The following is a 26,028-nucleotide window of genomic DNA, read 5'->3' as shown; positions in this document are numbered from 1 at the left end:
AAATGTCAGATGGCATTTTGTGCAACCATGATCTTTTAGATCAGAATTAGGTATTCAGGAGACATCAGGCAGATAATTTGAGCTCAGGTTTCCAAGAAACCTTAGTTTTACTCTGTCCCAGACTAATAATCTGTGCTGTCACCCTGGGGTATGTCTAGTCCACTCTTGTAATGGAGTGGTCCAGAAAGGACATTTGAAGTCTTGGAGCAAAAGCTTTTAGTCAGCCCTGACTAGTGTGGCTCAGTGGATTGGGCATCGTCCTGCAAGGCAAAAGGTTGCCAATTCAATTCCTGGTCAGGGCACATACATGAGTTGTGGGCTCAGTCATGGCTTCTCCATCTCTTTCCCCATCCCTTTCCCTCCTTCTAAAAATAAATAAATAAAATCTTTTTTAAAACAGCTTTTATTCAGTTTCACGGTATTTATTTTGGCAAAATTAGAAACAAAGCACTGCACATAGAAGCATAAATGTAGCCTACAATGAGACATTTCAGCACCTACAACATCAGGTAGAAATGGCTTTTCTAAGGCGCTCTTCAATATGCTCTGAGAAACACAATTATGTTTTTAAGTAGGAAGAGCTGTTCACTTAATGCACTGAATGCACAGTTAAGCTATGACAGATAGGCTTTGTTTACTCTAGTACTTATCACAAACTTAAATACATTTGGTGCCTGATGACATGCCAAGATGGAATACAGAATTGCCAGAAGATATTTAATCACTGATATTTTTGGTGGAAGAATGCTAGTTATCTTGCCCTGCATAGCATACCACTCCACACTCTAATACTTACACAACAATCGTATATGACTGCTGTTATCTCACATGTTTCTGCGACTTGCCTGAGCTAGCCAATTCTTGCTGGGGTCTCACAGGCAATTGAAGCCTCACAGTGGCGGGTCTCGGAATACCTAAAGGCTCATTCTTGCACATGTCTGGAGGTTGACTCTAGCTGTTGCCTGAGACGCAAACCCAGCATCAGCTGGGCCGCTCTCATAGGGTCTCACCGCATGGTCTGGCTATTTCTTCACTCAGAACTTCCCTATGAATTCTAAGAGCAAGTGTCCAAAGAGAGACCCAGGTGGAAGGTTGACACAGATCTTGGCCGGTAAGATCTGCTCTTGAGGTTTCAGTATTCCAATACACATACACAGGGACTACAGAGGTCCTGTGGGGGAAAAAGGACGATGCAGCCACTCTCTCAAGAGGAGAGTGCTTCTGAGCACCTCGGCCACTCCCTCAAGGGGGACCCTTGCCTGGACAAGCTTTTATTGGTTTTCTAGGCCCCTTACATCAAAGAAGGTCCTCTTTTACAATGCAAAGGTTTGTTTTGGGTGGTTATCTTTGCAGACACAGGAGAGGGTGTTGCTGAATACATCAAAGGAGGACATTGCAATGTAAAGGGAGAAGTGGTCCAAATGGCTAGGTCCCATACCTGGAAGGTCTAGCCCAGACTTTAGGAAGATAAAGATACTCAGTAAACATTTGCTTGCCTCAGGGTGAGGGAGTTTTTAGCAAGAGCAAGTCTCATAGCAGTCTAAGTACAATGCAGGCCTGATTTCCCACTGGAGAACTTATCCATGGACGTGGGTCCTGCCTGCCAACCTTGCTCCCCACTGGCTTTTCCGAGTGGGGGCTGAGCCACATTTCCCACGCTTGGAACGGTTCCCTGGTGTGTTAATGCCTAGCATCAAAAACTGTGCAGCATCATTTATACCACACTTTATTCATTAGAATCAAGTCACTAAGAAGACAGAATTAGACACCTCTTCATGGAAGGAACGTGAAAACATTTGAGGACAGGTTTCAATACCACATTATTTAAGGTAGTGTTTCTCAGAATATAGTTTTGAAAACTCTGTTTTAGATATTATATAAACTATTGATAGTTTTAGGGAGAGTCCAAAACATCACAATCCTGGCACTTCACACATCAGTCATTTTAACTATTACAGAGTGGATCTCAGAAAGAAGCAGCATGTGCGTAGGTGATTTATCACACCTTGTCATTCCACACCATACAAAGGGTAAGTGAACAGTAGTGTTCCTTCCCTGCAGACTGAGTGGAAATTTCCCACAAGCTCGGCAAACCAAACAATCCACTTGGACTCCTTTTCCTTCTACCCCGCATCCAGGGAGACCATACAGCTCAGCTTGCCTGGTACATTGGGATCAGAAACAAAACACGACTATAAGTAAAAGTGAAAAGCTTTTGTGTGAGATCAAAGTTGGGTTGTTACCAGCTTAAAATAGACTGTTATAAGATGGCTTATATAAGCCTTGTAGTAACTATAAAAAACCTATAGTAGTATACAAAAGAGAAATAAAAAGTAATCAAATATATCCCTGCAAAAATCATCAAGTCACAAAGAAAGACAGCAAGAGAGGGAGAAAGGAACAACTAATCAGTCAAAAAAAAAATAAACAAAATGGCAATACTAAGACCTTCCATATCAATAATTATATTAAATGTAGATGGATTAAGTTCTCCAATAAAAAGACATAGAGTAGTTCATGGAATTAAACAAAAAAAAGACCCAACTATATCCTGCCTCCAGAAACCTCACTTGAGGTTTAAGGACACATATAGACTAGAAAAAAATAATGAAAATTATATTCTATGAAAATGGAAAAGAGAGCAAGGATAGCTATATTTATATCAGAGAGGATAGAAGTTAAGTCAAAAAGTATAACGAGAGACAAAAATGTCATTATATAATGATAAAGGGATCAGTTGATCCAGAGGTTACAATTACAAATATGTACACACCCAAACAGAGCACCTATATATAAAGCAAGTACTAGCAGGTCTAAAGGGAGAAATAGACGACATTACAATAGTAGTAGGACACTACAGGACCCTGACTTCAACAATGAATAAATCACTAAAGCCAAAAATAAGGAAACATCAGCTGCCCCATTGCATTTTCCTGAATTTCAACAATGGTCTGAAGTATCTTCCCTTTCAAAGGTGATTTAAGTTTTGGGAAAAGCCAGAAGTCACAGGTACCAAATCTGGGCTGTAGGGGGTCTGAGTCACCTGGGTAATTTGATGTTTTGCCAGAAAACTCTGCATGAGATGTGATACATGAGCAGGCACATTGTAGTGATGAAGCTGCCAATCACCACTTGCCCATAGCTGCGGACTTCTGATTCATCCGAATAGTTTCTGTGGAGGAATGTTCAAGCTTAACACAAAATCTGATGCAGATTCATTCCTCTATTTGTTTGGTCATAGCAACAGAAAATAGAATGGTTCTTGCCCAGGGGTGGGGTAGGGAGCGTGGGGAAGTGTTGGTCAAAGGGTGCAAAGTTCCAATTATAAGAGGAATAAATTTTGAGAATCTAATTCACAACATGGAGACTATAGGTAACAATGATGGGTTATATAGTTGAAAATTGCTGCGTGTAGACCTTAAATGTTCTTCCACAGAAGACAAAAATTGTAATTATGTGAAATGATGGAGGGGTTAACTAACCTTATTGTGGTAATCATTTCACAATATTATATGTATCAAGTCATCATATTGTAAACCTTAAACTTATATATGATGTTTTATGTCAATTATATCTCAGTACAGCTGTAAAAAATGAAGTTACAAAACAAAATAAATTTTAAAAGAATAATAATAATGGAAGCTAAAAATTGTGAAATAATAGCCTTAGGTTGCCAAGAAGAAAACAGGTGTAAATCTACAACTGCATGACAAAAAAAATATGATCTTTTAAAAAGGAAAAATTAAAGCTTTATTCAGAAAAAATAAAAATAATTTCCTAACAATGTTGAAGCTGACAGGATATACTTCGATAAGAAAGAAAATTACCAAGGAAGGATCTTAGATATATGAAGAAATGCTAATATAAAAAGTTGCAAATATGTACATCCAAATAATTACTGACCATTAATTTTGACAATAGTATCTCATATGTGGAGTAAGAAAACAATCTAAAGCTAAAAACCAAAAAATAATGGCATCTAGGCCAGGAAGGCATATATGCAATTCAGCTACTCGACAGTCCTTGTATTTCTGGGGTATGACCAAACGCAGGTCCAGCTGCCTGCAGCTACAAAAGCCAATACTCAAGAGGCAGGTGCTGATGTAAAGGAAAGTGGTTTATTTGCAGAGGCTGGCTGTCTGAAAGATGGGGAACTCATGTCTCAAAGGTGTTTATAAGGAGGGAGAGGGAAACAGAACAAAGAAATCAAAGGAGGGGATTGAGAAGTTCTCTCCATGCAGAGGAGCACAGTCCATTCCAATAAGGCAAGTGACAGTCCAATATGCGTCATCGCTGGCTTCTCCTTGTCCAGGCTTCACGTCCTCTGGGCTCCATGGTTGAAGGTCAGCAAATCTCCTGCGGGATGCCTGAAGGGCTGAGTCGGTACTTTTTGAAGTTAGTTCCTAGGATTCTTATACAGACATGCTGTTTATCCACAAGCTACATATCAGTCAGAGTCAGCACTTACAGAAACAATGTCAGAAGACTGGTGGGTGGGTTACAGTTCCCCACCATTACAGTTTTCCACTGTTATAGGGAGATGAATAAATGTTTATTAATTTTATAATTGTATATAAATATCCGTATTAAAATATAAAGATATCCCCTATAAGAATTTAATTAGAATGAATATATATCAAATTAATGTAGAAAAATAGTTAAATTAGAAAGCAAACAAACATAACTAATCATAAGTGAATCAAGATGGGAGGAAAATGAACAAAAAAACAATAAAGAGTGTGCACATGAGCCCTGGCTGGTGTGGCTCAGTGGACTGAGTGCTGGCCTGTGAACCAAAGGGTCACTGGTTCAATACTCAACTAGTGCACATGCCTGAATTTCAGGCCACGTCCCCTGTTGGGGGTGCATGAGAGGCAACCACACAAAAATAAACTGTTTAAAAAAAAAAAAGTAAGCACATGAGTTAAAGTAGAAATATATACAAATACATTGGTCATCACAAAAATGTAAAATAATAGATTATTCAGATATGTCATAAATAATAAAAATCCAACTATCTGATATCAATGAAAGGCAACTTGTAACATAAGTTAGTAAAACGTAAGAATAGAAAAATAAGTGAAAGTAGATGGAGAAAATATAATAAACACTCAAAACCAAATGATGACACAATAGCAGGCAAATGGTCTTTGAGGCAAAACATGTTTCTAGAGATACACAAATTCCCTACACATTGATAAAGGTTTCAATCTACCAGGTTATATAAAAATTTTTAATTTCATGTTTCTAATAACACAGAGACCAAATTGACAAAATGAGGAGAAATTGAGAAATTCACAATCACTTTAGAAGATTTAACACAATTTAGTAATTGATAGATGAGAACAAAAATTGATGTGCACAAAAATTATTTGAACAAAAAAATCCGAAAAATATCTAAACTACATATATAGGATACTCATATGCAAAACAGTTTCAAATATTTTCAAACACATACAAAACATTGACAAACATTGACTACATATTAGGTTATAAAGTAAGAATTAAAAATTTTCAAAAATGTTCTTTTGTGCAGGGTATGTTTTCAGACCACAGCACAATTAATTTAGAAATCAAAAGAAAATAAAAAAACCAAATTCTTATAAATGGGAACTTAAGAACAGAGCTATGAATATTGGAACATCAAACAAACACAAATCTTAAGAGGAGTTAGAGAATTCCTAGAACTGAATAACGATACAAGTGTTACCTAGCACCCATGGACTAGAGTCCATATTACCTAGAAGTTTCAATGCATACACACAGGAATAGAACTACATTCCACCTGGGTCATTACGGCTGGCGGAAAGAAGAGAAGGGCAGAGAGCCAAGAAATGTTGAGTACTTCCTCTCACACTCCTGCAAACCTCCACCTCAGCTAAATGGCAGAGTCGACACGTAATCACTTTATGGGTCACACATGTCTCAGTTGAGAATAAAGTGTTTCAATTTCTTTTCTTGAAGATAACTTCAAAGGGGGAGGAAAAGACCTTGAGAACATTGAGTACCTGAAATGGGAGCGGTTGACTTAACCAGAGTATTGTTAATGAAGGTAAAATATTATATTACAGAAAGGAGAGGCTGTACCTGCCAGTGATGAAAGTATCAACTTTACAGTTTTATAGCAGGATTCACTTCCTTTGAAAGTCCAGGTCAATGATTTTTAACTCTTCTTTGGTTCAGACAACCCTTAAAAAATTTGAAGACTTGACCCCAAGCAAATGAAAAAACAAAACAATAAAAAACAACAACAACAAAACCCACAAAATTAGGCACAGATTTTCATATAGGAGATACTGAGCCCCGGAAGTCCATTCAGAGGTCTGATTTCAGAATCAGTGTCCCGGAACATCCACTGACTCCTGAAATCACAGGCAGGCTGCAGTAGTGCTGACAAGGAGGTTGTCCTATCCCTGTTGTGATCATCACCCCCTCAGGTGACCCAGCCAGGACAGAGCCAAGCCTGGCCTCCCACCAGCCTCCAAATCGGTTTCCTTTGGCAGGAAGACCCAGGTCTCGGCAAAGCCAGGGAGCCAGTTCTGAGACATGTCTCCCATTTCCTAGAACATTATCTTCCTCAAATGCATTATCTGGTAATATCCAAAGCCTGGGAAGTTCACCAGGGACAGTGAGGAAGCCAGAAAAGTGGAATACACTTGCACATGAAGAGTTGGCTTCTGGCTCAGAGCAGCAGACTGTGCAACTTCAGGCAATTCACTTGACTCGTCTTCATCTCAGTTTTCTTATCTGTAAAATAATACAGCCAGAGGATATGATTTTTAATTTTACTTTCAGCACTGTGATGCTTCCAGGAGAAGGCAGTGCTAGAAGTGCCTGGGTTTGGAGGGTCTGATACGATAAATATACAGAGAAAGTCAGTTGTACATTTTTGGTGAACTTTTATTAAGTCTCCAAAGTGTGTTAGAAGCTAGCTTTAAAATGTTCTATAAAGAAAGAGACATAGAAAGTTAACTTTAGCCCTGACTGGTGCAGCTGCAAACCAAAATGTTGCCAGTTCTGTTCCCATTCAGGACACATGCCTGGGTTGTGGGCCAGGTCCCCAGTAGGGGGAGCACAAGAGACAACCACTCATTGATATATCTCTCCCTCTCTCCTTCCCCTCTCTCTAAAAATAAATAAATAAAATCTCTATAAAAAAAGAGTTAACTTTATTTAGAGAGTTGGTTATGATATTTGGAAGTTGGAATACCTTCCATTTATAATCAATTATAAAACATCTATTGAAAATAGATGAGTCACCAAAATATTTTCCACATCTTATTATCTTTGTAGGGCCTTAGTCTCATAAGACAAATCAATTTATAAAAATTTCTGTTTTATAAGAATATTTCCACTGTGCCACACTAGAAAATTCTGAGCTCCTGCTTTCTCTTACTTTTCTTAATTTAAGTCTTTATTATTCCACGAAACAATAGAGTTCTGAATAGGAAGGTGATTAAAAATAAACTTGTTATGATGGTATTATTCTTTGTAAATTTTTATATATGTATAAAATTTATATATAAACATATACACATGTAACTACATACTTATATAAAAATTCTATGTTAATATATTAAAATAATGTATATAATTTTATATTAATACATTCATATCCATATATACTTATATAAAATAAATGATATATCAATATATTCACATCTGTATCTTCACTTAAAATATTCCATCTTGCTGAATAGATACAAAGATTAAGCAAAACATCTTTCTGGCTTATAATCTGTTGCAGAATTTAAACATTTCCTAAACGGTTCCTTATTTTCCAATATTACTTTAAATGATATTCCAATATAATAATTCCTTCCATTGACATAGCTATTTATAATTTTACAAAGTGTTGTTACTGACAAGCCTTCCTTTAATTTGACTTAAACTCACGGGGTAAACGTTTGGTGGTGAACTCTGAGCTTGGCTGTGCCTGTAAAATCTAAAAGAGACAACAAAAGTCAAGAAGGATTTGTGTTTCCTTTTCTTATTTATTCCCTAGAAAATGTTCCATACATCCTGGGTTAGTATAGAAAATCAAAGATCAACCTATCAATTTTAAAACTGTTTAAGATTTAAATTACATCTTCATATTCTAGGGTTTCTTATCACTTGTTTTTTTTTAACTTTATTTTTATGGTTGACACTATTACAGGTGTCCCCATACCCCCTACCGCCCATCCCCACCCAAGCCCGGCCCCCTTCCCCATGGGGGTCAACACACTGCTGCCTGTGTCTATGGGTCATGCATGTGTGTTCTTTGGCTAGGCTCTTCACCTTTTTCATCCAGTCCCGTCCCCTCAGCTGTTAGTCTGTTCCATGTATCCATGACTCTGTTTCAATTTTGTTCATCAGCATTATAACTTATTTCTAATTTTACACACTGCTGGTGTAAGCAGTACCCCACACCAGCACATTTACTTTTAGCAAATGATAGTATTAAAAAGTAATTCCTATCACCACAATGAATGGAGAGTATCCATTTACCCTCTAAGTATTCTCTGAGAACGTACAAAACATATTGGCAATAAAAACAAAGAAATTGATTGTCTTGACCTGCCCACACTTGCAGGCACGGTGCCACCCACAGTCAGGCCAGTCACACTACGGAGAAGACGGTGTGCAAGCAGCTGCACCAGTCGGGTAAGAGCAGGGGCCTGGGGCTGAGACACTCCACTCCAGAGTAAAAGGGAAAGCGCTGCAGTTTTATAAAAATGTTCAAAAAAGTTATATTTTGTTTGCTTGTTTCTTCTGTTGATTATGTCCCTCACCGCAGGGGGGAGTGGGGAGGGGACAGTGAGGAGAGGGGATTAGAGGAACTACTATAAAGGACACATGGACAAAATCAAGGGGGAGCATGGAGGTGGGGAAGGGAGGCGGGTTCAGGTGGGGTGGGGTGGAGGGATGGGGAGAAAAGGCACACAACTGTAATTGAATAACAAAAATTTTTTTAAAAAAGAAAATGTTCAAAAAAGTAACTGAAGCTGTATAAGAAAAGTTATAAAGTTGGAAGCTCGCTTCCCTAAAATTTATGTTTCTGTAATTCTTGGCTCCAATTCTGACCCCGGGCACTTCCAGCACCAATTACAGTTTCAACAAAATGATTCCATGGAACTCTGTTGGTCCTGAATCGATGTTTCTATTTTTTAACTAATTGTTGTTATTACTGGTAATAATGATGTAGTGAAACTGCTCGAGTTTCATGAGTGACCTTATCTCATGACATCTCTGGAAGAACTCCCAGAGTAAACAGTTAAGCTAAATATTTAGAATTTGCCAATCACTAAGAAAAAAGATGGAATATAAGAAACATGTGGTGGTAATATAGGGTAGAACTATGCATTTCTTGTATTAACTTCCTTTTTTCTTGCTGAAGATGCCACAGTTATGCTTGGGTCTAGGGCGGGGGAAGTATGAGTGAGCAAAGACTGCTTTTTGTAATCTGTCAGCAATCTCCCACCAGCCATTCCATTTGGGAGTGGATTTTTTCAATTAAATCTCAAAAACTGAATGTCTTTGTGAATTTAGTGTTTATTGATTACCTACACATGGGCAATGTTCTAGGAACTACAGATAAAACGGAAATTAATGGGACATAATCCCTGCTGTCACTTAACATTATAACCTAGACTGCAAAATACAACAAGTCTCATTGTTAGTTTTTTTTAAGGGTTTTATTTATTTATTTTTAGAGAGGGGAAGGGAGGGAGAGAAAGAGGGAGAGAAACATCAATGTGTGGTTGTCTGTTGAGGGTCCACTACTGGGGACCTGGCCCCACAACCCAGACATGTGCCCTGACTAGGGATCAAACCAGTGTGCAGGCTTCACAGGCCCATGCTCAATCCACTGAAATACACCAGTCAGGGTGACAAATCTTAAAATATACTAACGGAAGAGTGTAATAGTTATTGTGAAAGTGATTTGTGCCACATAGATATTTGATTTGGTTAGTTCTTGGATGACAGTTGCATGTCAGATTACTGTAAATCCATTTCTTTCAATAAATACAGTGCCATCAAATAGGATGAGTCCCAGTTAACCCATTTTATACTAATTATGAAATATTAATATTATTCAAAAATAATATAAATAAAGAAAACATATTTGTATATATTTAAGAGATATTTTTTACTGCATAGGCTAGATTGATTACGTGCTTTTCAAATTAGAATTTATGAGAATGGATGATAATCTTAAGAGAGAATTATAAAAAGGAAAGATAGCTGGGAAATGGATTTAGAGTAAAGCTACTTGGAAGACAAGTCAGAAAAAGGAGTCAGTAAAAGAGTGTGAGATGTAAGACAAGAATTGGGTTAGTCATTGTTGCAGAGGCCCAAGAAGGTGCTGGTGACAAAAAAATAGAAATGGTGAATTATAGGAAGTCACAGGAAATGAGGTTTGAGGATAGCAGGGAAAGAGAAATAATGAGAGGTCAAATATTGAAAGGGGGATGAGGAAACTCTACTCACTTAAGAGATTTGGGATCCAGAAAAGAGGGAGATGTCATGGTAGTATAAGGTAGCACCAGGGTGAAGGAGAGTTTGTACTGGGATGGTGAGACCGGAATATGTCTGAAGGCAGCAAAGCAATGAATGAGGAGAAAGGAAAGAGGATGGACAGAGAGGGTATAAAGACTTAGCTGGTTTCATAGGAGTGGGAGAAGATGGGATTCACTCGAGATCATCTTCAGGAGGGGTTTTGTGCAGCACAAAGAGAAATAGGGGAGATGTAAAGAAGCGAAAGGGACTCCCAATGAAAGGAGCCAGTCATTCTTATTAACAGAGAGAAGGCCACCTATCACAGGAGCTAAACTGGGGCAGTAGATACTTGAGGAAAGTTGAAAAGGGATGAAATAGCCATTTTAGACAAAGCAATAGAGAGACCACAAACTTTAAGTAAAGTAATTATGGGTCAGAAATGAGGTAGAGACTGACAATATTTCGGTAGGATCAGCATATTAGCAATACTTCCCACAGTGATGTTTGGCACTAAAAAACAAAGCAAGCAGTGTCAATTTGCCTAGGTTGAACTTTGATAAGGCTGAGTAGCAAAAGTGTACAATGTACTGTCCTATAAGTTAAACTAATTTTGCCCTACTAAGAACTGTAGGACAATTCACATCATTCCTGTGTTACACTCTGATGTTGACAAACATCATATAAGTACTAACTGAATGAGCCAGAATGTCCACAGGGCCCCATCTGTGAGCAGCCTAGCCCAGGGCAGGCAGCCACAAACCACAGGTTACCTGTAGCTTTGAATGGGCTGTGGAGGGCCAGACGTGGACAGCATCTGACATTGACTGGCACCAGCTTCTGACACCACCAAAGGGAGCAGTATCCGAAGGGAGAGCCTAACAGGCAGGCACTAAGCTCTGCTGAGACAAATTCTACTTTGTTCTTTTTCATTATGTTCTTTATTTTTTCTTTTTCATAGCTTTTTATTATTTTTTTACTTTTACTTTTTTCTTTTTTCTTTCATATCTTTATTTTACTCTTCTTTCTTACCCTATATTTTTCTTTTATCCTTTCTTATCTTTTCTTTCTTTTTTCTTTTTTCCATTTTTCTCTTTCCACTCATTATTTTTCTCTTCCTTCTTAACTGAATTTATTGTGATCATTTTGCAATATGTACATATATCAAGTTATGCTGTACACTTGAAATTAATATAAAGCTATGTAGCAATTATACTTCAATTAAAGAAAAGAAAAAAATCTCTTACAGGAAAAATTGCCCAACTCTTTGAGAAAAAAGATTTGGAGAGCTTCAAGTATTTCCTTTTCCAACACTGTCCAATCAAGAGCCTTATGTCTACAACATCAAGATCTGGTATTACAGTTCAATCTACTGTTCAGTAAGTATTTACTGGCATCAACGACACCACTCTAAAGTGGACACACGTGAAGCCATTTCAGATTTATTTAGAGGCTTAACCAAGAATGAAGGGGAAAAAAACAATTGATTCTCACAAACCATTTTCCCATATTCAAACCTGATCTGTTCCATTTTGATTCCTATTTAAAATGTTTTGTGTTTTCTTTGAAATCATCAAAACTATAGAACAAAGGTTGTCTCTAAAGAAGCAGAATAGATACAAAGTACAAGCAGTGACCGAGTGGTTGCACACTGAAAATGTGTGGTGAGGTAACAATAACGAAGGTAGGCATTATCTGAATCAACCATGCTTTACCAAGTTCCCAGGATACTTAACTTAAAAGAGGTGGTTTTATCTGTCAAGATCCTGTACGTACCAAGACACATCCCCTGACAATCCACAGCCGACGCTGATTTCTTCTGCTGATCAATACCTATAGTCTTTCCTGCCTCCAACACTCATGAGGCATTTAGTGAAATTTGTTTTCTAACGTGAATAATCTTTCCAAGTATGTGTCTCATTTCAGCACCACCACATGCCAGTTAGTTACATAACTTCTCTTTGCCTGAATTTCCATCTGGATGTGATAATGGTACCTGTCTCACTAGTTTCTTGTGAAAACTCAGTGAGTTAACATACATCAAGCACTTAGAACACTGCCTGGGATAAGCCATAGCAGTAGTAATAGTAAGAGTGGTACAGTAGACTGAACACTCTTTCAGAGCTTAAGTTACACCATAATGCTTATCAGAATGTGGATAACTGGTCCACATATGTTGATTTATACTGGATATAAATCACTGCACCTATGTCTTAGCTTCTGAGAACTAAGGGGAATGAATGCATTTTTGTCATTGAACTTATCAGAATGGGCACTTCATAAGTTATATAAATGTCAAATCACCATGTTGTACACCTGAAACTAATATAATAGTGTATGTCCACTATAACTGAAAAATTTAAAATAAATTTAAACCTGATTTTTTTGCAAAAGAAGCACTCCTTTAAGAAGTTGAGTGTAGCTTCAAGGTGAACGGTTGTTACTCATTGAAGCCCAGTTACAATCAACATATCTGACAATATTTAAAACTGTATACACCTGGATTTCAGGTTAGAATACCTAAACCTGTGCAAAAGGGTAATAAACAGATGCCATAACAAATTACTGGAGAAGAATAGAGTTATCTTATTAATCTATGGTACAATAGCTATTGTTCTGCTTACTGTCACCAGCTAAGGGTCAAAAACAAAATTAATCTTCAACCAATATAAGTATGTATTTAGAAAATCACATCACACAAAATAAAACCTTCCTCTTATTACCACTTATACTTAACATATAAATTCAAGTTTTCTCTGTCTGTGACTGACCCCTTTTCCCCTTTAGCTTTTCATACTATAATGATACAAAAGAAAAATTAAAGGAAAAATCAAAGTAGGAAGAGTATAGTGTTAACATGTAAATATTTCATGAGATATAATGTTACATTAGAAGAAAATCATAAGTGTATTTTATTACAGTATTTGTATCTTAAACAGAATCAATCAGAACATTCAATGATACTCTGCAAATTTAACTGTGAGAATTAGCAGTGGGCTTAAAGCCTCTGAAGTCATTAGAAGCAGTGGGAGAACTGAGTGTGAGAGGGGGCCTGTGCTGTACTTCTGTGTGTGGATGTGTGTGTGTGTTGAGGGGGTGGATGGAGGGGGACGAAGCATTAGTTAAGAAGTTAAGCTACCAATATTTTAATCCAGGAATTACAACTGGCTTGCTGGGTGATTTGGACAATTCACTCCCAGATTCTGGTGTCATTTTTCCTTTGTAAAATGGGGACAGTAATACCGGGTGGGGAAAAAGTAGGTTTGTAGTTGTTCATAGAGAAAATAATATAATAATTAATAAATAATTAAACTCTGTGTTTCACATACTCACAGCTGTAAACCTACCTTTGCCCAAGACTGTATATTATTTGCCTACCCCACAAATAGTAGAGGAAAGACAGAATTTATAGCACTGTGGAAAGATTCAGTCTACAAATTAAGCAAATGTTATGATATCAAAATAAGAACAAAATACTTCATGTAAGATTTCTGTTGGTTATCATCTTGCTACCTTTGAGACCAAGGTGATGTTGGGTTGAGCCAAAAAGTTCGCTTAGTTTTTTTCCATATGGCTCTAGTAGTGCTTAGTTGTCTTCAACTTCATTCAAAAAATTTTGTTACATTGTATTGTGACAGTTGTCATATCAGTGTGAATTTTAAAAAAGAACTTATCAAAATTGGTGAATTTTTGTGCAGCCATTTTAATATTGAAGATGGAAGAAAATAAGCAACATTTTTGGCATATTATGGTTTACTATTTCAAGAGAGGTAAAAACACAACTGAAACACAAAAGATTTGTGCAGTGTGTGGAGAAGGTGCTGTGACTGAACGTGTCAGAAGTGGTTTGTGAAGTTTCTTGATACAACTGATATTTGGGCCAAATAATTCTTTGCTGTGGGGCTGTCTTATGCATTGGAAGATGGTTAGTAGCACCCCTGGCCTCTCTACCTACTAGAAGCCAGTAGCCAGAGATAGCTGACATACTCAGAATATCCAAATCAATAAAGTTACTGGTGAAAATGAAAAAGGTGTCTTTTATTTTATGGAAAAAACTAAAATGACTTTTTGGCCAACCCAATAATTGTCCCTGGTGTTTCAATTCTAAGCACAAATGATTGATTTGTAGATAAAAAATTAAACCATTTTTTTCAAGAACTTTAATGAACATTTTTCTGAATTCAAATTTGACCTATATTGTCAATACTCTAATTCAAGAAAATGTCTTAGTTGATCACTCTAATACTTTCAAATTTAATTTACCATGGGCCATATTCATGATAACTCAATCCTATGTACTCATCTCAGTATTTAGTCTTTATTGCAAAGTGTATTAATAACTCAGCCCTAAGTAAATAAATAAATGAATACATGACTCAGAGGTGGCTATTTAGAGATTCTCTCAATTTCTGAGAAAAGTCATGTACCCTATTTTTCCAATAGTTAAAACACAATTTTGAACACTTCATTTTGGTAGTAATGTGAAAGTGAAGAGAAAAAAGCTGTTCCTCCACTATTTGATAATTCTAACACCACATGTGTGGAGGGTTTTTCAACACTGACCAATTCTCTGACATTAGCCAGGTGCCCTGCAGTTCAGATTGGTTCTGACCCCCGAAGTTAGCTGATCCCACAGGTTAAGGGCCCTGTCCAACAAGGCTGCTCCAATTTCAGATGACAATCAGAAGGTCAGGTGTCCCCTACTTCTGATCAAACAGCTGTAAATTGGGGCTGCTTAAACCACTACTCAGGTTCAATGATTTGCTGGATTGACTCAGAGAACCCAGGAAAGTGCTTTGCTCACCATTTGAAGTTAAGAACAATCTAACAATAGCCGGGGGGGGGGGGGGGAGTGGGGAGGGGACAGTGGGGAGAGGGGATTACAGGAACTACTATAAAGGATACATGGACAAAATCAAGGGGCAGGATGGAGGTGGGGGAGGGAGGGGGATTCGGCTGGGGTGGGGTGGAGGGATGGGGAGAAAAGGCATACAACTGTAATTGAATAACAATAAAAATTTTTTAAAAAAGAAAGAAAGGAGACAACTCAGGGACAGCCAAAGTGAAGAGAGGCACAGGGCAAGGCGAGGGCAAAGATTTTTTCCAAAAGTCACTTCATTAACATAAACTCAGGTGAGGTTGAAAGGACTTCTATGAATAAGATAAGATGCTCCTTTCACCTTTACAGCTTTAAAACTATTTCGTTAATTGGGGACAAAAAATATTATAACCAAAGATGTTCCTTTTTCTCTTAAAACATTACACGGAGTTTAGGAGTTCTGGCTAGGAGCTGAAGACAGATTTCAAAATCTGTATTTATTATATCACAATATCACAGTAAGATAGAGAGATAACGTAAGTTTTTCTCAAGTGGGTTTTAATATAAGTGGAAAAGAACTTTTTGTTGTAAAGACTTTACTGTTACTATCCATCCAGTGCTAGTGTAACAGGCCTCCAGCTGTTTGCATCCAACATGCCTTATCCCAAAGATTATAACTGGGTAAGTATTCATTCCTGCATTTCCAGGCACTTCCTGTTCTCAGCATTCAATTTATTTCAGATGCTAGCATTCCCTATGATTTCAATGTAAAAAATGTATCTTATGGATTAGAGCTTCTTTTAACAACCTGCCTCCATTGCTCGCTCACTTTCTCCCTTCTCCTCCCTCCTGCAAGTGTGCAAGCCCTCGTACACACTTACAGACACAGAAAAACAATTACAAGTATTTACATCCTGAAATTAGGCCAGGCCTTTCTGAGGGGGAGTAATGCTCAAATAATAAGTGTTCTAGAGATGAAAAATATAATCTGTAATGAAGTGTTTGGATATTAAAGGGAATTAAAAAATAGGCTTGCAAACTTCTCCTAAATTCAAAAGAAAAGTATATGCACAGAAAAAATAAATAAAGGGGAACAAAGAACTTACCTGTGTGATGCAATGTGAATGTGATAAGAACTTACCATGAATGGAGCATGAAATAGGCAGTTATTCACTACATAGTATTTATAATAGTTATAAATGGAGGCATATATATTAATTCTTAAAAGATTAGTTAAAATGTAAAATAGCAAGATAATGGAATATTACAAAAATATGTAAAAGCTATTATAGAAGACACGTAATGTATGACATAGTATGACATTTCACATTGTGTTGTTAAATTAAAAGATTACAAAATACTACTGTGTGATCCAAATTTTATAAAGATATGTTACATAGTCTAAGAAATAATTAAAAATACAACATTTGTAGTGGTTCATTACAGATGGATGGAAATATGAGAAACTTTCTTTTCTTTTTTCCTTTTTTGTTTCCAAATGCTCTGCTATAAATTTGTATTTTGCTTTTGTTTCTTTAATTAAAACCATAAGGGTTTTTCTTTCTTTGTTTTTTTCTTTTTTTGGAATTTTAAATGAAACAAAAAGAAATGTGAAGTGACTTTCTGAAGATTCTGAAGGGGAAAGCCAGGTCCTCACACCTCTGTCTGGTCCTCGCAGGACGTTTCGGTGAGTTCCAGAGAGCTGGAAAGTGTGACCTCGGTGATGGTCAGGGCATTAAGTGAGAGGGTCCAAGTCACGGCGTCATGGCTGCAATTGACTCTAAGGCAGAATGTGCGGGAGAGGGATTGGCTGTAATATGGGAGGTTACTGAATGACCCTGGAAATAATAGCTTTTTACTTTCCAATTGTGTATAGAACAATAGAGAGCAGACACCTATTTTCTGTGGGAAAAGAGCCCATGATCATGGTCAGTGTAAAGAAATGCAGAATAAATGGCCACATTACAGTTTCTGCTTACTCCCTTAGGCCCCTGATCCCAGTCACATTTAGCAGCTGACTTCTAAATCCTGAAATACTTAGCAACAGATTTATCCTGTGATTACTTAAACCCATCATCTGACATTCCACTCATTTGCCAAACATATGTTCCTTCGAATTTTTGGATCCTTGGGTAAACCAATTTGATTGCACTATAACTTCTTTACAATTTTGGAAAATTGAAGCTCTTGGACAAACAGATATTTTTTCTTTCCAAAGTTCAATCCAAAAACAGGGCTATTCAATGAAGACTGCTTTATTTTACTTATTTTTTTTTAGCATTTAAACTGCAGATTTAATAGGTAATGTATTTTTATTGTATTTTTCCATTACTGTTTATCCCGCTTATGTCCCCCTCCCCCCTGCAATCACCACACTGTCATCAGTGTCCTTGAGTCCTCTTTCCTTTTTGCGCAGTCCCTCCACCCCCTAAACCCCCTCCCATAGCTGTCAGCCTGCTCTCTATCTGTGAGTCTGCCTCTATTTGCTTGTGAGTTCAGTTTGTTCATGAGATTCCACATATGAGTGCAATCATATGTTATTTTTGGCTAGAATTACAATTTAACACCTTTGAATTGTGCTTGAACAATTCAAATTAAGGATTATTGAAATTAACTAATGAAGAAATCAGATGTTATTCAAAGATATTATGGAAATGGGAAAAAATTAACTGGGGCTGCAGTGCCCTCAGTGGTCCCTCAGACCTGCCTCCCATCTCAACAGTGTTGGGACAGAACAGAACCAAGGATGGCTCTTCTTCCAGCTTCCAACCACCTTCCAACCTCTTTTCCAATCTCCACCTTCAGATCCACCTCACAATGCTTAGGCTCCTACACTAGCCAACACCATTTTTTGAACTGAATTTCTTATTGCTGAGCAACCACAAGCTCCCAAATTCATCAGAATTTTTCCACTGAGGAGGCGGTCACTGTCAACCACCTGGTCACCCCACAAATATGGGCCTCATACACCTACCCCTCTCTGAGTTCTCATTTCAACTGCCAAGATGTTGGCTCTGGAGGGTGTGGGCCACTTCCTCTGAGGGTTGGCCCAGAAGAAGTGGGAGGGCACCCAGGGTCTCTTAAAGATGCAAAACCAGCTTGGTGCCCTGCCCTCTTCCAGGACTAGCAGAAGCCATCCCATGATAAGTGGGTGACACCCAGGATACCAGGGAAGACACTGTTGTCCTGGAGAAGAACCTGAAGCAGGCCCTGCGGATCTGCAGGCCGTGGGTTCTGCCCACGCAGACCCTCAGCTCTACGACTTCCTGGAGAACCAGGTCCTGGATGAGCGAGTGAAACTCACCAAGAAGGTAGGTGGCCACCTGATTCACCTCCCCAGGCTGCCCGGCCCCCAGGCTGCCCAGCTCCCCGCTGGGCTGGGTGGTGTCTCTGAGGAAGACCCCCCTCAAGCACAGCTGGGAGCCTTTGGAGCCCAGAAGCCTTTGAGGGGCCCCTCTGCCCCCCATCCTGGGTGTCTGGCTTCTGTCTGAGCCTCTCCCTGAAACCACTAGGCAGCCTTTTAACCATCCTGGAGCCTCTCCCATGCCCTGAAACAAATAGAAACATTAAAGCTTCTTGAAAAAAAATTGACTGAAATAAATACTAACCTGTTTTCTTTACATACTGAAAAAATGCTTTTATAAATAATCAGTTAGCCATCCAATTGCACGTATACTATATTGACTTTGTTTGGTGTACTAATCCACTAAGCACTTACTTGAGCGTGGTGTGAGAGGCGCTGCGTGTGAGCTATAGGAGAGTGCGAAGTACAAAAAGGCAGACCTCCATGTTTCTGTACTTTGGGACTTTCAACATGGTTGAGATAACAAGATATAAGCATAGAAAGAAAGGTGTCTGGCAAGGTAGACAGTGTCTGTTAAAGGCTGAAAGAATGGGATGGGCTCAGAAAAGGCTGTTTTGGTTTGGGTCCAATATAAATGGAATGGCAGGTGATAAAATAGAACTCAGATATATATCTATATCTATATCTATATCTATATCTATATCTATCTATATATATTAAAGTTTGGTTGCCTTTCTGAAGCATGAGGACTCTTGAACTAAGGTCTTTTCCTTGGGAATAAGGACACTGTGTGAGGCAGAGTTTCACAGACCAGACTGGATGAAAATGAGGCTTGAAAGAGTGGTTGTAGCCAGATCATAAAAGTTACTGAGAATACCAAACCGAGTCACTTTGATCTTAGTACATGGATAACAAACACTGAAGGCTGGTATTAGAGCAAGGGCATGATATAATGTAATAGATATTGAACACTATATCAAGTATTTTACTCCATTCGGGCTGTTACTACAAAATACCACAGACGGGGTAACTTGTATGCAGCAAAAGTTTACTTCTCACAGTTCTGGAGGCTGGAAGTCGTAGATAGGGGGCCAGGAAGCGCCCTGGTTCAGATCACAAACTTCTTGCCGTGACCCCACATGGCAGAAGGCGTGAGCAAGCTCCCTGGGTCTCTTTAATTTTTTTTATTTATTTTTTATTGTTGTAAAGGCATTAATTCTACTCCTGAGGGCTCCACCCTTGGGACCAACCAGATTTTGCCATATATAATGCACAATTTTTGCCCAATTTTTTGAGGGAAAAATAAGGTTGCATATTATCCATGGGTATAATAGTCCCGTGTATAACGCACACGAAATGTGGGTGCGCACTGTACACGACAAAATGTGGTAATTGCCAGGGACGGAATACTCCTGGACCCCTTGGAGTCTTGCTGTGAGCTCACAGGGTTTTAATTTTCTATGCCAGTCTTTGAAGATATGATCCTGAGATGCTGTGGGTAGGGAAAGTTTGCTTGTTGACTCATGTACACTAGTGTAGGAATATCATCTCAGAATTCCCCTAATGATACGCACACGAAACCTGCTTTTTACCATGCTGGCTATTATTTTTACATTTTCAAATGGTAAGCTCTGTGTTCATACCTTTAAATATATGCACCAACTATACTTAATATACAGTAGGGTCCCGAATGAAGAATACTAAATATATCTGAGCCAGAAGGAACCTTGGAAACATTACTTTTAAGTCATATAGTACCACACTAACTGATTCTTTAGTAACAGAAAAGTGTTCCTAATAACAGTAAAGTGTAAAAACTAGGAAAATGTAGTAAACAGAAAAAATAAATAAAGATGTTTAAATTTCTAAAAGAAATCATGAATGGAAGATTGGGAGACTTACTATATACAGGTTGGGAGACAAGATTTTTTTTAAATAGTGAGGTCCCATTGTGTATAATTATCTCAATTACCCTGAAAATTACACTACAAATATCCTGCAGACTTTACAGTCTCTAGCAGAAGCAATGACAGGGGCCAAACCACTCGGGAGAAGTAGTTCATTATAACCAAAAAAATAAAATAAAATAAAATAAAATAAAATAAAATAAAATAAAAACGACAACAAAATAAAACACCTGCCAATTGTTAGAGACTTCCCAGGCTTGGAAATCACTCCTTCTTTATGGAGCATATTTTATGGAAAAAACATAGAGTTGCCATTGTGGCAAGTTTGAAAGGTTAATCTCTTCTCTTTTTGTACCACTAGAATAAGGCAAGGGAAATAGGGCGAGGGCTCGTCTAACCTGGTGGGACCTCTGCCTTAGGTCAGCACTCCGCCTGAAGCCAGAACCACAGCGACGAGGCCGGCCCCTGAGGAGTGCAGAAGATCATGTGGTATGAATCAGGCTGGGCCCAAGCAGCGCTCAGAGGCCAGCGCTGGCTCGTGTCTCACAGGCACCATGAGCCTGTCTGCAGATGTGACAGGAGCCGCGAGTGCGGTGGTGCCTGTGAGCCAGCTTTTCCCCAGAAACCCGCAGGGCTCAGCTGCACAAGCCTGACAGATCATCAGAATCACCTGGGAGGCTTTTCGAAATGCAGATTCTTGGATGATGTTCACTGAGAGGTTTGCAGTGGGGCCAGGCATGCACATTTTATAATGTTCTCCAGGTGACACGGGAACCAGCCAGGTGTGACAGCATACCGCCCTGAGCTGTTGCACCCCAGATTTGTCCTTTGGACGTAAATATTTAGGGTTCCCTCTCCCCTGATGTCTGGCAAATCTCCATGAGCACGAATTTTGCTGGCAGACTCCATTTTCAACTCTGCTCATCAAACCTTGGACTGATCCACAAGTGTAATTATTACTTTCTCTCTTATCCTAGCCTCATAAGCCCTGCCAGGACTCCACTTTTATTTTTCCCTAGGTCTCAAGGAGGAACATGAGAAGTCACTAAACGAGTAACATAGAAAGTCAGGCCATGAAACAAAACTACAGTCAAGAACAAGATGAAGAACAGATAAAATGCCAGCCCGAAAAACAAGAACAAAAAAGGCACGTCCACCATAGGGGAATCGCGTAGCATCCAATACTGAGACCAGCATCAATGGGTGTTGCATACAGTCATATATGTATGTGTTTATATAGGTTTATACTTATATGCACTCACGCATATGAAACAGACGCAGCTGAGCTAAGCAGTATGCGGAGAATAAGACGATGGCACAAAGGCACCTCCGAGAACCACACCAGCCTCGTTGAGGCCCCAGCGAGCTCTGCCCCACTGCCTGTTCCTGGCTGACCTGAGTCTTCAGCCACGGTTTGTCAATAAAGGTGAGACAGGCAGGTCGATTCCTTTGTTTTCCAGACACAGATGTATGAATACATCAGATTTTATTGAAGGGTTAGAATAAATAAAAACAATGACGACATAGGAAAGGATAAACTCTGGGCTTTTATATTAGTCTAATGACATAACAACCCCAAAACATAATTTTTCCCTGAGTAACTCCTATACGTTCACCTGGTGCCTCAGTGTGCCCCACCGCTAGACTGAGAGAGGGCACCAGAATCAGGTAACCGCACAACCGGGTAAACCACAACTCTCCGAGCACCACCAGCACGCTCGCTTCCCCTGCACAGCCCCAGTCTGCTTGTCCGTGAAGCTGGCAGCGGCAGCAGGGGACTCCCCAGCTGCAGTGCACCGTGGTGCTTGCCCTTTCCCCCAGCGCGCGCGGCCCTCTCTCAGAAGTACGCTTCTCCCGGTGCGAATCCTATTTGGAAATTCTTGAGGGCAAAAGTACAGAGAAAGTGTTGATCTGGATCCCCACCTTTTTCTGTAAAATGGCCTAAAGAAGGCAGTGGCATTCCAAATCCAAACCTGTCCAAATCTGACCCCGATGATTTATATAGGTTCACTTCTTTTTTATTATTGAATTAACTGGGGTACACGTTTTGAGTGCACAACTCAGTAAAGCATCATCTGCACGCGACGTCGTGAGCCCACCACCCCAGCAGTCTCTTTCTGTCCCTATTTCTCCCCCTTTGCCCACCTCAATCTACACCCCCTCCCCTTTCCTTCGGGCTATCACCACCCTGCTGTCTGTGTCCACGGGTTAGGAGTATGGAAGGTTTTTGGCCAATCCCCTCACCATCTTCTTCCGGTCCCCTCCTTCCCCTCCCCGCTGACAGCTGTAGGTCTGTCCCATGTGTCCATGCCTCTGTTCCTGTTTTGTTTGCCAGTTTATTTTATTCATTAGATTCCACATATAAGTGCAGTCATATGTTATTTGCCTTTCTCTGGCTTATTTCACTTATGCTGAATAACCTGGAGAATAAACAAGTATATCATAGATTATTCAGCAGATAGCTGTTCACTCAAACACACACACACACCCCTCTGAAGGATACACATCAATCTTATAGACTGTAGGGAAAAAAACACCCTACAGTTTTTTTTCTATCCCATCATCTACAGTGATGCTCCTGAGCAGAGGCAGGCAATTCCTTGTTGTCCTGTCAGAGGCTGTGCTGTGCACTGTACCACCAGATGCCAATGCCACCACCCCTCTCCCTTCGTGACCACCAGTGACGTCAAATATTGACAAACGTCCTCTGAAGGGCAAAACTGTCCTGATGGAAACCGACTGCTGTGGGTGCAGGGCCCGATCTTCCCATGAGGAGCAGTTTCAGTTATTTCCTTCACACCCTGGTTTTCCTAATTTTTCCTCCTCAGGCTTGAAGATAACAAGAAACAAACAGTACTGAACAGTAAGTCTCTTATTAGGCATTCTCTTAGCTCTACAAAGTCCCATTAAAACTATTGAAATGATCACTTGTTAGGGCTGGAGTGAATTCTCAGCCAAAGGCCATCCTCCCCCTTGCTCTTTCTGGGGGAGAGATGGTTGGCAGTGGTCCCATTCCTCCAGTTACATGATGCTCCTGTGGAGGAGAATATAATCCTTGAATAAAACCATATTGAGTTGACAAAGTCATTGGGAACATCAGAATGAGGTGGATAGAGAACTTTCTGGAAGATATGTTTCAGGACCAAACCCTTCTAGAACTCAGGCAGATGAAGTACCTGAGCTGCCTATTCCAGGTAGCTCATGAAACAAAAGGAAATTAATTCTCACCAAGGTGCTTTACCTCTGCTATCTCAGTCCCTCAGGAGTTAAGTAGTTTAAGATCTGGGTTTTTTTTTCATTATCTGCATATTGCATTGTGTGCTTATCACCATTTATCCCCCCTTTACCTTCTTCTACCTCCCCCTGCCCCCTTCCCTCTGGCAGTTGCTGTTGTCTGTGTCCATGAGTCTTTTTGTTTTTGTTTTGCTTATTCCCTTCACCCTCCTCACCCAGCCCCCAAGCCCCTCCCCACTGACACTTTTCTTGTTAAAGAACCTTGGACTCAGAAAATCTAGAATGGGCTAAGTCACATAGGGAGTAAGTGTTGCAGCCAGGAAGTAATATCAGATGTGATTCCTGATAAAGGCCTTGATCCTGCAGAAAAACTCGATTATTAGAAATCTCACCCCAAATATTCCAATTCAAAGGGACAGAGCAAACTATGGGTAAACATGAGAAAGTAATAGTTGACAAAATAGTACACTGAGGAAGCCTGAAAACAACAGCACACTCCAGGGGACATCGCTCCCTGACTGCCACCCAGTATCCACTTCCCTCTCCTTCCACCAAAAGACTTTGGAGAGTCCACCCTGCCACCCTTCTCCAGCATGGGACTTGGGAAGGCTCAGCTCCTTTCCAGCTGTAGGAATGGCCCCTGGTTAACTTAAAGACAATAAGCAAATCCTATCTCTTGCTCTGGATACTTTGAGGGATAGTCACAATATCCTATTCAGGACAAAAAGAAAAGTTAAATGTCAGGATTTGCCTGGGGTCTTCTGTTTGTACTTCCAGAAGAGGATCTCTCTTTATCCTTAGGTGATGTAGTGCAATGTTTGGAGTCTGGAACCACAGCAGCCATTTGGCCACCCTGAGGTAAAATACCGGTGCTGCCTTGGGTTGGGGGGAGAGGGTCAGTGGAAGGACCCACGGAGCCAGAGGAGGATAGCAACACCGAAGAAACCAGGGTAAAGAGAGAGGGGGAAAGATTCTTAATAACATGATTTGAGTACAGACGTAGTCTCTCCTCAAGTCAGACACACAGCTGTGCTCTTAGTCAGAACTGATATGCTCCCTCTGACGCATCAGACGGGGTGGCTAGGCTTCCTGTCACTGTGATCGAGGGCCCGGCTGTTGCAGAGGGTATGTGTCAGTGTTGGCCAAGGAGAAGTTCTTTATATCTCTAATTCCTAAGAGGGTATTTATAAGGGATAGCCCAGATTGAGGGATTTTACTCAAAACTATAAAGTAGCTGCAGTTTAGATTGTTTCAAGTGTGAAAGTCACTTGGAAGTTTTAGAAAATAGCTATTGTGGTCAATAAACAATCCTTTGCTGTTACAAAATAATAATTAAAGAAGACAACCTTCATTGGTGAATTCTTTGAAAGGAATAACATTCACATGGATTTGCAAACTCTGTATTGTTTTAAAAAAATATTCCCATTTTATCACTGCAGCCTTGTTCAAAACACACCACATTCGGAGTCAGCTGTCCGAGCTCCCATTCTGCCTATGTCACTCACTGGTTGTGCGATCTTGAGCAAGGTCTGTAACTTCACCGAGACTCAGTTCTGTCCTGTTTAAGTGTATAGCAATAATAATGTCTGTCTTAAAAGCATAACGTGTCTTCAAATCCCTCGCCTTCAGAGTAAATGCTGCTTAGAGTCTCAGGGTCTAGTTCACTCTTACGTCTTCCTAAAACGCATTTACAGGATACCATCACTGTATTTCTCTATGAGGTAAAACAAGCAAGGTAGAGAAGAAAGAACAGTAAACTTGAAGTCAAACTAATCAGATATAGATTCTTATGTTTATTTAGTTTTCATGTAGTTCATCTAATTGTCACCTTAATTATCTAGAAAATATGTGAAATTGACAGAGTAATGCCTGTTTCTTCTATTCATAAAGATTTCAGTAAATAGTAAATATATGAAGATCCTTTCAGATTTGGAAGTAAAAGGCACATAGGCAGGTCTGAAAGGAGTTTCAAAATGATAATAAGAAGCAACTGAGTTTGAAACCTTAAATAAGCAAAAGTAAATTTCAAATATTGGATTTCTCTGTGCAGCACTAGATACAGAAAGTTTCATCTGGAAAATGGTATCTGATTAAACCACCCTACACAGTCCATTCAGAGGTAAGACCATCGCTGGAGTAACTGGTGGATGCTTCATTCTCTTGCCTATGTGAGAAGTGGTGCTGGCCATCAGTGTTTCAAAGAGAGGCAAAATACCCTCACTGGGAGCATATATGAGGTTTCTTTGTACTCTATAACTTTTCTGTAAACCTGTAATTATTCTAAT

The 26,028-nt window shown here is 39.4% G+C and overlaps 1 protein-coding gene across 1 annotated transcript in view; it reads right to left on the bottom strand.

Annotated features, from left to right (window-relative positions):
• The window catches only part of ADAM28 (ADAM metallopeptidase domain 28), a 101,490-nt gene that overhangs the window by 54,130 nt on the left and 21,332 nt on the right, over nt 1–26,028 (bottom strand). The window contains exons 3-5 of the mRNA XM_071219268.1: nt 22,126–22,375; nt 21,057–21,220; nt 18,466–18,846 (exon numbers count right to left, since the gene is read on the bottom strand). Of these exons, the coding sequence (XP_071075369.1) occupies nt 18,466–18,846; nt 21,057–21,220; nt 22,126–22,375 (795 nt within the window). The remainder of the gene's footprint in view (nt 1–18,465; nt 18,847–21,056; nt 21,221–22,125; nt 22,376–26,028) is intronic.

The sequence above is a fragment of the Desmodus rotundus genome, chromosome 9, assembly GCF_022682495.2.
Source record: "Desmodus rotundus isolate HL8 chromosome 9, HLdesRot8A.1, whole genome shotgun sequence".
NCBI lineage: Eukaryota > Metazoa > Chordata > Mammalia > Chiroptera > Phyllostomidae > Desmodus > Desmodus rotundus.
This window is presented reverse-complemented; position numbering and strand designations above follow the sequence as displayed.